At 29.1% G+C, this 12,981-nt stretch overlaps 1 protein-coding gene across 1 annotated transcript in view; it reads left to right on the top strand.

Annotated features, from left to right (window-relative positions):
• Positions 1–12,018, top strand: part of LOC107457167 (transient receptor potential-gamma protein) — a 49,693-nt gene extending 37,675 nt beyond the window's left edge. The window contains exons 14-15 of the mRNA XM_087154566.1: positions 3,952–4,132; positions 10,344–12,018. Of these exons, the coding sequence (XP_087010692.1) occupies positions 3,952–4,132; positions 10,344–11,098 (936 nt within the window). The 3' untranslated portion in view covers positions 11,099–12,018. The remainder of the gene's footprint in view (positions 1–3,951; positions 4,133–10,343) is intronic.
• The last annotated feature ends 963 nt before the right edge of the window (positions 12,019–12,981 follow it).

Genomic DNA, 12,981 nt, shown 5'->3' with positions numbered 1-12,981 from the left:
TGTGCAAGTTTACAAAGTTAAACAGAACAAGGAGTTGCATAAATGTTCTGATTATTTTTTAGGGGAATTAGGGTAAATCATCAGGATTGAAATTGCGTCGGAAATTATGCCCGGAAATGTCGTCGTACGCAATTAGGGGTGCTTCTCTATTACGACTTGTTTTGAAGCAAACGAAGATACAGTTTATAATAGAGAAGTACCCTAGTGGCATATGATGGTATTTTCGGGCATGAGTTCTTATGCAGTTTTAATCCTGATGCTGTACATTAATTCCTCTAGAAGTTAGTGGTCACATTTACGTGATACTTTGTTATATATAACGGTTTAAAACTTGTACATTTAGACAAAAAATAGACTAAAAATGTCATATTAAAGAAACTATAGTTAGGAAAGATTTGATGCAGCAAAAAAATAAAGTTGTTTTTTAGTGTAATTAAAACACAAACTAAATTTGTTTATGAAATATGTAATAAATGCGGATTTTTTAAAAAGTAAAGAGAAAGTAAAAATTATTAATGCTTCACTTTTCTCAACTACAAACTCCTTTTTCACCTAGTAACTCTATATATCTATTATAACTATTGATAAGTCGTGTTGGTCATGGATAGGTGAATCAGTTTATTCAACAAGTCCCTTTGTAGACTGCATGGATATATTTCTCTAACACCTGACTAAAAGTGAAACATAGATTGAATTTGTTTCTTCTTAAATCGGAAACGTTACCAATTACTTAATATTTGATCAGATGAAATGAAGAAGTATTTTGAAAATTTTTAGAGCTGATTAACTCACAAAAAAAAAAAAAAAAAAAACAAAGTATAACTTAAAAAGACGTTTAATAAATTTTAAAGTAGGCTTAATTGGGGATAATATAAGATAAAAGTCTATGCTTTTACTGATTTGTTTTAATATAATTAATCAGTCTAATTTTGGGGCCAAACTAAAAATTCTGTAATTTATAATTTTGCTATGTCTAACTATTTAGATATGGATAGTATAATTATTGAACACCTATTTATATCAATGTATTTTTCCGATGATGCGAAATATTGGTTTTAAAGAAGTCTTATTGTTCTAAATGCTAATTTTATTTTATTTTTAGTATTTATGTCTACTATCATGAAAAAAATATTTGCTAAGATCGCTTGCCCATATTACAGCTTTAACTATTATTATTATTATTTTATATTTTATTTTTAAATTCACTCTCTTTTTGCTGGGGATGTATTTGGCAACACTTTTAGATTCTTTGAGAAACTTTGGCTACATTTTGCTTTCAGAAACTATCAAAGATGTCAGTTTCTTCATATCTCAAGTAAAAATGTCGATTTTAATGACAAATTTAATTTTAAGACTATTTTTGGTTAAATTAAAACAAAATGGAAGTTAGTTATTCTTAATATCATTCTAAGCTCTTTAAAAACCTTCCAGTAAAATTAAAATGAATTAATTTTTGCCCTTAGACATCATTACCATTTTTTCAAAACACCTTGGTAATAATATTTTAATGTTAGTTTTATATAGGACTCAATTATGAAAAAACCTAGTTCAATATTTATTTTGAATATTGATCTTTCAGAAAATTTAAACTTATTAATTATGCATCTTATTATCCTTGGGCATCATTATAATATTTTTAAGACTCTTTAGTGATTATATTTTTAATGTAAATTTCAATATATGCCTCAATTAAGAAAAAAATCTATTTCAACAATTATTCTGAATATTGTTTTAAAGACCTGTTTAGCTTTCAAAAAATTTGAATTTATTAAATATGTATTATCCATAGATATCATTACCATTTTTCAAAACACCATAGTAATCATATTTTAAATGAAAATTTTATGTAGAGCTCAATTATGCGAAAAAGAAAAGAAAAAAAGAAAAAAAAGCAATATTGATTCTGATTTTTGCTCTAAAGCTCTTTATAAATCTTTCGGAAAATTTTAATTTAATAATTATGTAATATTCATAAACATCAATACCAAGTTTTCAAAATTCCTTGGAAATAAAGTTTTTACTGTTAAGTTTATTTAAGGATCAATTAGAACAGATAAAGCAAATTTAATACTTATTCTAAATGTAGTCTCAAGGCAGTATTAGTAGTTTTTGTCATTCAGCAAGCTTGAATTTACTTATTATTTATTTCAGTAACAATGAACTTTGTTACGATACATAATAAATACGATGAGTATGATTTTGCAACAAAAACAACAAAATAAAATAACTTTTATTTACTTTAACTAATGAAAATTTAGTCTGCTTCTCAAAATACGTAGTCTTACATTTTCATCACTTTGATAATTTTGACAGCGCAGTCTAGTAGGGAGGAAATGTAGCTATATAGATATTCCGAGGGAGAAATTTTAACTCATTATGATCCATAGAATTTTTTCTTCCTTTCCTAAACTTCAAAAAATAATAAATATAGAAAAATGAAATTTACCTCGATAATTTCTCATTCTTTCTTCAATAAAGATTCAAATATTGAAGTTTGAAACTTAGGACAACTTTCTACAACTATTAATATTGAAATCTATCTACAACTTTTAATATTGAAATTTGTGATTTTTAACTAGTGAGTAGTACTAGAGAGTAGTACTTGAAAAGAAATCTCTTTAAATCATCAAAACAGTCATGACTGACTTTTATAATTGACATTGTTTGCCCAAGTACACAAAATTTCCTATTACCTGACAATTACCCGCAAGTGATCTGAAATTAAATTTTATTTTTTGTCATTACCAGGATATCAAGTTATACCAGCATATGATTAGCAAACAATAACATCATATTTGAACAACCTCTTTCCAGACAATCATTTCTGTTCACAAACAGACAATATATTCGTATCATAAAGTTATTCAGATAATACCTTTATATACCGTTCCTTCCTTATATTAAACATCAGCAAATAAGCAATTGAACAATAATTTTAAGAAATTTAAATTATGAAAAGAATAAAGGAAGATTCCAGTTGAATAACCTACATTGAAGTAAATATAATGATAGTCAACAAACAGTTTTTAAAGCTTCTTCAAGAAAAAGGCCATTAGCCGATTTCCTTTTAACCATTAAATTCCTGAAAGTAAATAATTAAAAGATAAATGTAGTAGTTTTGAATGTCATAGTGGGAGTAGTTTTGTTTAACTTTGAAATATTTACAACGCTATTCATAACGAATATGCGTAACTGTTCCTGCTCCTTCAACTCGCACAAATATGCATTTTTTTCGGCAAATGAATAGCTTAGCACAAACAACTCTTTTTAAACTTATGCGTCTGGATATCTAAATTTTTTTTTACAGTTTAAGTGGAAATATTAGTAAGTTAAGTGCCACAAGTTTTGACTTTTTTTTTAAGAAATTAAATTTTAACATAACAATGGAGAATGTTGTATCTTAGACAGATTTCAACCTTTTTAAGTTTTCGTTTCACAAAATTTCTATGTAGAATAATGTAATAATAATACACGCAATAATAATTTTAATTAAAAAGGGAACTAGTTTTTGTAAACAATCGAAATTGTTTCTCCGTTTAACCCCTTAACGATCGGTAAATTTTCAAGAAAACGGTCATAAAAGTGCCTATTTTTTTTGGCTTTCGTATTTGTATTACGTATTTGATTAGTGCTGATATCTAGTTTAAAATAAACTATCTACAATTACCTTAAAAATACCCTGGTGCTGCCATCTGGTGAGCAAAATGAGAAATAAAATGTTTTCCCGGCATAAGAAATGAATTAGTTTAATTCCTATTGACGCGTTACTACTGAACACACCAGCCCGTCAATATCGTGGGAGCGAGAAATAGAGGGCGAAACCTCACCCCGTCATTTTCACGGGAGCGAGAAGGAAGGGTTTAATAATATAAAACAAGAGTTTCCTTGTACAAACAAGTTGTTAAAATTAGTTACAGATTAAATCAATATAGGAAATATTTTCTGTTTCAGACAGTGATGAAGTGCTTGATTAGACGTTATGTGACAACTCAACAAAGAAAAGCTGAAGAAACTGGTGTTACTGAAGATGATGTTAATGAAGTAAAACAAGCAGTCACTAGTTTTAGGAGTGAATTATTTTCTATTTTGAAAACTAATGGAATGAAAGGGGTTAATAGTGCTTCTGAAGTCAGTAAGTAAAAATAATACTTTTAAAATGTGTTTGCAATTTATTCAAACTAAATTTGGCAATTTTTACTCGAAGATAAAATCCCAGAATTTGTCTTCATGAATACCGTCTTTTTTTTAAAGAAAAAATACACCAAGCAGTTTTTTGCAACAGAATTTGTTTTCTTCTAAAATGTATAACTAGTTAATATAAACAGATCATTATTAATTATCAGAATTTGAGTTTCAAAATTATAAAGAAACTATAAAAATTCTTCATCATGAAGATTTCATAATTATTTCTCAATTCTTTTTGAAATTAAATTAACCAAAATTACTATAAAAAACTATTATATTAATTTAATTTTACAATAAAAATAAGTAGTCAATTTACAACTGTCTGAAAGTTTAAAAATGTAAGCTCTGCATATTTTAAATAACTGATTTGATACATTACAATTTAGCAGGATTAGGTATCCCAGAATTACAGTTTAAAAGTTATTCCGTGTTAAATCATTGATTACATTACATTTACATATTTTTCTTTAATCTTACTAACTTACTTAACTTACTTTCAATTGGACAAAAGACATTTTTTCCACAACGTGACAACATGACAGCATTTGACAACATGAATGTATTAATATTTTATTTTATAACCGTCGTTGAACAGCCGACCCAATTTTTGGGTTCACGACTACTAATGTTCAACTGCGTAGTCTTGTAATTTTGAACCCAATCCAGAAGACGGTTGAACTCCTGGATCAAGTATTGGGTGAAATTTGCCTTTGTGGAGGACTTTTTTGATGAAACTAACCCGTATTTACGTTACATGGAGAGGAAGACCACTAGAACTTCCCACGGTTAGCTTGATGACAAAGGGACTCTAACCCATGATCCGTCTACCACTGAGGATATTTCACGTCAGCACTGTGATCGGTGCAAGCCGAATACGGAATTTATATCGACCAGCCATTGCTGGGATTTGAACCCGGTTCACCTCATTGGAAGACGAACGCTCTATGGATGGTGTTTTCAATAGAAACGTAAACAATGACAATCTCGAGCTCGGCACCTACTCTAGTTCCGGTTAAAAAGTTTGCAGCTGCTTACTACATGTTATTCTGATAGGCGATGTTTTCAAACGGATAATTTTGTTTTCAATAAAATAAATAAATTAGATAATTTCTGAGCTCAAATCAGCCATATTTCATAAGATATTAATGTTAATATGTAATTCTGGTGAGTTTGAAGTGAAAATTTGTTTTAGTTTTTTAGAGATATATTGTTAAAAAAGGTAACATGGTTGCTAGATTTTGAATAACTTTTTTTGGCAGTCTTGATATGGCCTCTTTCCATAAGTTTATTACTGTTTGCTCTTGTTGCAAGCTGTGCACCATCTTACGTTAGTGTTAACACTTTTGGCATTGTAAACATCAGTATTGTTAGCATTGTAAACACAAGTAATAAGTAATCAAATACATTGTTTGCAAGAATCTCAAAACACAATGATGCCAAATGGCTTTAAAATACAACGGAAACAGTAACCCGGAAATTTAGGCGGTGCCGAGCTTGCAGCGTTCCCTAGTGTAGAAAACACCATCCATACGCTGAGCCACCATCCCTTATATATTAATATTTCATTTTATAGCCGTCGTTGAACAGCCGACCCAATTTTTCGGACCTACGACTATTAATATTCAACTTCGTAACCTTGTAATTTTGAATCCAATCCAGAAGACAAGGGAATTTCTGGATGAAGTATTGGGAGAAATTTGCCTTCGTGGAGGACTTTTTGATGAAACTAACCCGCATTTGCTTTACCTGGAGATAGAGAACATATTGATATTGTTTCTTTCCTGTCATTCATCCTTTTGCAGAGCACACGCTCGATGAATGATATTATCTTGTTGTGCTATGCAACTCACCCCATAACATCCAAACAATATTACCCAGAACATTTCATTGGTTGTCGAGGACATATTGGAAAAATGAATATTAGATCCTCATATTAAATCCAAAAGAAGTTTAAGCGATCGCAAGGCTATCATACTAAAAGATAATAAAGTGTTTTATTTCATTGAATTATGACAATAATATAAGTACTAAATAAATTTATTTCCGAAAAAATTTTGCAAAACCCTATTATTTTTTCCCGTGGCATAATTTACTTTTAGTCCATATAAAAAAGCTTTTTTTATTGCGCTGATTTTTGAAGAAAACATTTTCACTTTTTTTTAGTCTTTTCATTTATTTTTTGTTAATTTTATGTGCATGGTCAATTTCAATATGAGCTTTCTTGAATCGTGCAATATTTGTCAAGTTTATAATGATACTTAAGTTGACAAATTCGTGATTCTTTATTTTATCAGTTTTGTTAGATTTAATTTTTGCTCAACGTGCAATTTATGGTATGAAAAAAAAAATTATATGAAATATTATGGTATGAAATAAGAAGTTATTTTTTAACATTTTACTTATTTCAGGAATCACATTCTGCATTTTCATTGAAAACTGATTAATTGAAAAGCCATTTGATCACGATAACATTTGATTAAGGGTTTCGATATAGCAAGGCTAGTTAGACACAATACTTAGAGAAAAAATATTAATATTTTATCACCGTATCCAAGCGTAGAAATGCCTCAAAGTTCATAAAATACAAAGCATTTCTATAAATACACGAAAAAAGTATTTATATAAACCATATATTACAGTCACTGGCTAGATTATTAGACGTAATATAAGATTCTTTGTAAAATCTTAATTATCAGGTGATACAACTTTATTGTTTTTACGTGGATGAAACCGGTTTGCACTTGTTTTACGTTCGTGTATCAATGGACAATTGCAGCATCTCTTAAATTTTCCAAATTATAGTCATTACTTCTTAAGATTGATTTCCTGATTACGAAAATATAATTTTTAACTCTGACAAATAAATATTTATTTAATTATTAATATTTTAATTTGAGCGAAAACGCCCTCACTCGAAAACGACCGCTGATTGGTGTGACGTCATTAGAGCCTTACTCCTCACGACCTTCCCGTTGTTATTATGTATTTTCTTTCTTGCGGTTTTAACTAGCTCTTCTTTAACTTATTTTTTCCAAATTTTCCCGCGTGTATTTAAATGCGTATTTAGCAGCAAATATTTTGAAATCTATTGCATATATAGAATCAAAATGGAAGAGGGGTTTCAAAAAGCTCAAACGGACAATTTGCCGCAAGTTACTGAAGAGATGATTATGGATTTTTTTCGAACGAACCAAGATTTCATTTCGCCTGAAATCAAAGGCATAAAGGCTCAAAGGTATAAATTTGTTTATTTATAAACTGTAGCTGTAAATAAGGGCGTCGGCAAGGAGGTGCACTTGCACTACCCTGGATTTTCTTTAAGCAATTAAAAATAAATAGAAAAGCAATTTAGTTATAAAATTTTATGTAAAAAATTGATTAATCAAACAAGAATTGCAATCATACAGAATAGTTCTAATCTTTTTTTTGTGGGGATGGTAGTTTGTTAAAGGGTTGCACCCCCCTATATTTTATTCTACCGGCGCCCCTGGCTGTAAATAATTTTGTGTGTGAAAATGGAACGGCGATTTGTTATAACACATATAGGTACACGTTAAAATATAGCAAGGATTTAAGTATACTAAAAACATCTTTCCACTTTCATAAAAGTATAAAACTAAACGCTATTCTTACACACTAAATTATTATTACTCACAAAAACAAATAATTATACTTACTCACAAAATTATTATTATAAACGTTATACTTACTCTTTTATTAAAATTATTTTATTAAAAATTAATTTTAATAAAATGTATTATTTTATTAAAAATTAATTTGAATTAAAGTTATTATTTTATTAAAGACCAATTATAAACAACTTTGTAATAATTACAATCAATTTTATTAAAATTAATTTAGTTAAAAATTAATTGAAGTCAATTTTATTAAAAATAATTTATAAACGATTTTATAAAAATAAATAAGCTATTATTTTTATTAAAAATTATTGTTTTATCAAAAATTAATATTTAATAAAATAAAATTAAAGAAAATTAGATTCTAATTTATAAAAAAAATTAAAGAAATAGTCAGAGGCAAGCTAGTTATAGAATATTTTTACCCTTTCTACTGTCAAACATAAATACACATCTTCAATTTTAGTATATTTTACTTTAACTACACCTGCTAATGTTTTTTTATCGAATTTTTTTATTAAATTTAAAAATAAGTTTTGCTTCATAATATTTTTTAAAGTGTTAAATCCAAGGTGTAAATAATAACATGAACCATTTTGAAAGATACTGGTACATTTTATGAATGATGTATTAAAAATCAAAAAGATTTTTATTACATTATATTTTAAAGCGTCTAGTTATGCAGATAGTGTGCATATTGAAGGATTTAAAAAAATATAATAGTTTTTATCCCTATTCTGTAAAAAAAAGAAAAAATTAATGTATACTAAATTTTATATTAAATAACTATTTCATAATTTAAGGTTTCCAAAAACTTTTGGAATTTTTACGGAAAAGAAAGATATGAAATAGCGATTAACACAAACTAATATTACATGGACATAGGAAAGCTATAAAAAACTTCTTCTTCTTTATCGACACTATGGCCTTGGGGAGGCCAGGTCTGTCTCAATTGGTTGTTTAGTCTAATAAGATTCTGTTTTTCAGTTTTTAAATCATCTTTTTCACACACACACACACACACACACACACACACACACACACACACACACACACACACACACACACACACACACACACACACACACACACACACACACACACACACACACACACACACACACACACACACACACACACACACACACACACACACACACACACACACATATATATATATATATATATATATATATATATATATATATATATATATATATATATATATATATATATATATATTTTAACTTCAGATCAGCAAGACAAACATATGGGGATAATGCTATAGGCTATGTGCAAGTTAAGCGAGAAAGTGATATCTGCATTGTTAAAGGGAAAATGACTCCTGAGCATAAAATAAAAACCAAAGCATATGCAATAACTTTGACATGTGATGAATCTTCTGGGGTCATAAACTCATTAGTGTGCGATAACTGTGCGGCCAGGGCAGGAGGATGCAAGCACATGATAGCATTTCTTTTCTGGGTTCACCGAAAATGTTCGCTACCATCTCCAACAGAAATAGAATGCTATTGGAAAAAATCTAAACTTTCATCAGTTGGTTCATCCCAAAAATTTATTCATGCTTCTAGTTCAGGTAAAAAAGATATCAAAGATCTTCCCCCAAAGTGTCCTTCTATTTTAGAAGCAATACACTTCGATTTTAAAATATATTTTTAAAAAAACAAACGACGTTCAACTAGGCACGTAAACAAGCGTTAAATCACCAAGGAGAAAAAGTGTAAACAAACGGGAGTCAGGCTCGAATGGCGTCACTTTCTTAAAAGTCACGTGACTTCCTTTTTAAACTGAAAACGAAAGTACACGATTTTTAATTGCTCTTAATTAAAAAAGTAGCATTTTTTGGGAGGTAAAAAGATGTTTTTCAGGACTTTTCCATCATTCTGAATTCATTAAGAACATAAAAAAAATTGACTGCAATTGTCCATTGGTTAGCATTGTAATGCAATACGGTGAAAACAAATACAAATAGGAAGTATATAAAAAAATCTCCTGAATAAAATCCCATTACATGTAATTTTAAATATAAAAGTATTGCATATAAACTCGTGCAAAACATGTAATTATTAAATAACTACAATGTATCTAATAATTTCACCTAATTATTATAATATACTAATATAATACCTGATATAATAAGTATTCTATATTTATATAATATATCATTTAATTTATCCAATCGTCAAATGTATATTATATATCGTCTAATTTAACCAATTGATTTACGAACGTAAACTAGTGCAAACCGGTTTCAGTAGCGTAATATCAATAAAGCTGTATAGTATCACCTGATAATTAAGATTTAACATAGAATCTTATAGTGCGTCTAATAATTTGGGCAGGACTGTAAGAGCTTGTGTTTATATGAGTGATATTTGTCAACAAAATTAATCGCTTTTTTATGTCATTTTGTAATAATTTTGTTGCAATAATAATGTTGTAATAATTTTGTTACTTTTATCAATATTTCTAAACAAAATTTCAATTTTCTAATTTCAGTGAGTAGAAAGGAACGATTAAGAGAGCGTCGCCTTTTAAAAGACTTCAACATCGATTTAGTTGAATCCGTAATGGAAGCATTCATAAAAGACACCAGCCGTAAAACCAAATTCAGTTTGATTCGTCGACTTACAACGGGTAAACGAGAAAAAGCAAAGAAGAACTGGAACGCTATCGTTAATGCTGCTCGTGCAAAACAAAACCACATTGGGAGGACTACAACGCACAGTGGAAGTTTGAAAGAACTAAGAGAAAAGGTTTTCAATGAAGAAGAAATTGCAACACCAAGAGGTGTTCAGAGATTTGCGGCAGCTGCAAGACGAGTTGTCCGTGATAAAGTACTACGAAGAGATTATGATAGTGTTAGTAACATTGAATCAATTGAAGAAGAAGTTCCCGGAACATTTTCTGCCAGCGTTACACCTCGAAATTCAATGCCTGATGACACCAGTAACAAATTGTACCATCCACGAAAAGCCACCCTAAGCAGAGGGGATAGTGCATACATTGACTTGGATACTGACGTTAGCTCATCGTCTGTCTTTTCTACGAGTGAAGTTCCAACGAAAGAAAGTTCCAAAGTTCAAACTTTAATATCAGCCTTTGATTCGAGCATTAACGATGATGTAAAATCCTCACCTCGAAGGCATTCGGCACCCGAAGCAAATGAAAGAGTAAATTTATCGAAATACTTAACTCAAAGAAGAAATGCGCATGCTTTTACTGAATTAGACGAAAATGTTGGATGGTTATAAAGCTCTTTAGAACTTAGGAAAAAAAGTGACTAAAATTTTTCTGAACTTTTTGAAAAATTCAAGCAAAAAGACAATAGCATCAGTCGTTGTATAAAACTGAATTGCAGAATTTTATTGTTTTGTTCCAATTGTCAAGAAGTGGTCTAAACTATACTAGAACTTCTTTAAAAAATTGTTACTCGTCTATTCTTTTCTTGAACTTCTGATATTTTTTTCTATTTTCACATAATTTTTTAGATTTTTCTCAATTCACTAAAACAATAGAAACTAGATTAAGCTTTAAAGAACAGCAGCGTGATTTTACTCTAAAATGGTCCAGACTCGAAATAGGTGCTCGCACAAAACTCGAATAACTAAAATAATACTGAATTCTCTTAAATCAATGAACAAAAATTACAGAACACCGCCTTATTGTTATTGATATGATATATAAATACAATTAGCATTTTTTTTCATTTATAAAGTGTCAGTTTGAGTTATTATTTTATGAAACTTCGAAAGTTTCTAATATTTTGGAACACCTCTACTTGCAATAAATTGTGCTAATTATCAATTGACGTGCAGTGGGTCATAAACTAAAAGCCATCACTCTAAAGGTTTCAGATCACATAAAGATCACATTAAAAACATTTTTACAATATTTTAAATCTAAGCTTCTTATTAAGGAAAAAATTAATAAAATTTTAAATAAATGGGTACAAAACATGAAACTTTAAATATTCTTTGAGACAGTAAAGAGAAAATTCGTTTTAAATATAATTTACAGAGGAAGGAAAATTTGAGAAATTCAATAAAACTTCCCTTTTAGGCACTTTTAATAGTGTTTTTCAATAAACTTCTGTAGGTTGAACTGAGATAAAACTCTAAATTTTCATAGTAATATTTTTATTTGTTGTATCTAGCCGAAATAAAAAATACAATATATATTTTTTTTTCGTTTTGTTGTGTCTATCTGTTTATTAATCAAAATATTAAAAGTTCTCAAATTAAAACTATAATAAAATTAGCCCCATTCATTTTTGCACATTGGCTTCAAACTTTAAAAGTCTATTAATTGGGACGCACTAAGCACATTTCAAATTAAACTCATTTATGACGGTGATCACATGGACGTGATCAAGCGATTTTTCCTTCACGGGCCCCGGTATCATATATGAGATAAGCCTTTCTGACTCTAACGGCCCATGATCACACGGACGTGATCTCAATTTGGTACTCTCGTATTACATATGAAATTACCTGTGAAAACGCTTCTTTCTCTTTTCACCGGTACGAAACGGGTTAATCCTATTAGAATCAGTTACCTGATTATTAGACTTAGTTCACCATTTATTATGTAACAAAAAAGTTTTTCCACGAAATAAGGTAGTTCAATGTTTCCATTTTTTAATTTTATTATTTCAGCATTTTTGTAATGAGTATAAATAGTCTAATATATTTCGAACTAAATAATTACAAAATCAGTTTTATTACTAAAAATATTAGCAGTTTTTGAACTTTTATCACATAGCCCTTTATTTTTTCAGTGATGGAAGAAGGTTGCTACCATTGGGCGAGCACCTTCGCTAACCCACCAATATTATTTTATAGCTATTGACAGCAAGAGCTTCCTGTTGGCTGTTTAGTATACTTAATGGAGTTTTAATGTCCCCTAACTTCAGCATTTGTATTATTAGGACAAAAGAGATCTGAAGAACACCCTTAAGAATTTTCACATCATCAGTTCCAGATCTTTCCACACATGAAATCCACAAAAATATTTTGAAAAGTTTATTTTAAGCACTTTTCACAAAATATTAAAAATAAATGAATATGCAAAATTAAATTGGACCATAATTGTGTTAAATTACGGTGATTACTAAAAACAAACTGTATTGATGAAT

The sequence above is a fragment of the Parasteatoda tepidariorum genome, chromosome 11 (assembly GCF_982258835.1).
Source record: "Parasteatoda tepidariorum strain Cologne lab strain chromosome 11, Ptep-v5.0, whole genome shotgun sequence".
NCBI lineage: Eukaryota > Metazoa > Arthropoda > Arachnida > Araneae > Theridiidae > Parasteatoda > Parasteatoda tepidariorum.
This window is presented reverse-complemented; position numbering and strand designations above follow the sequence as displayed.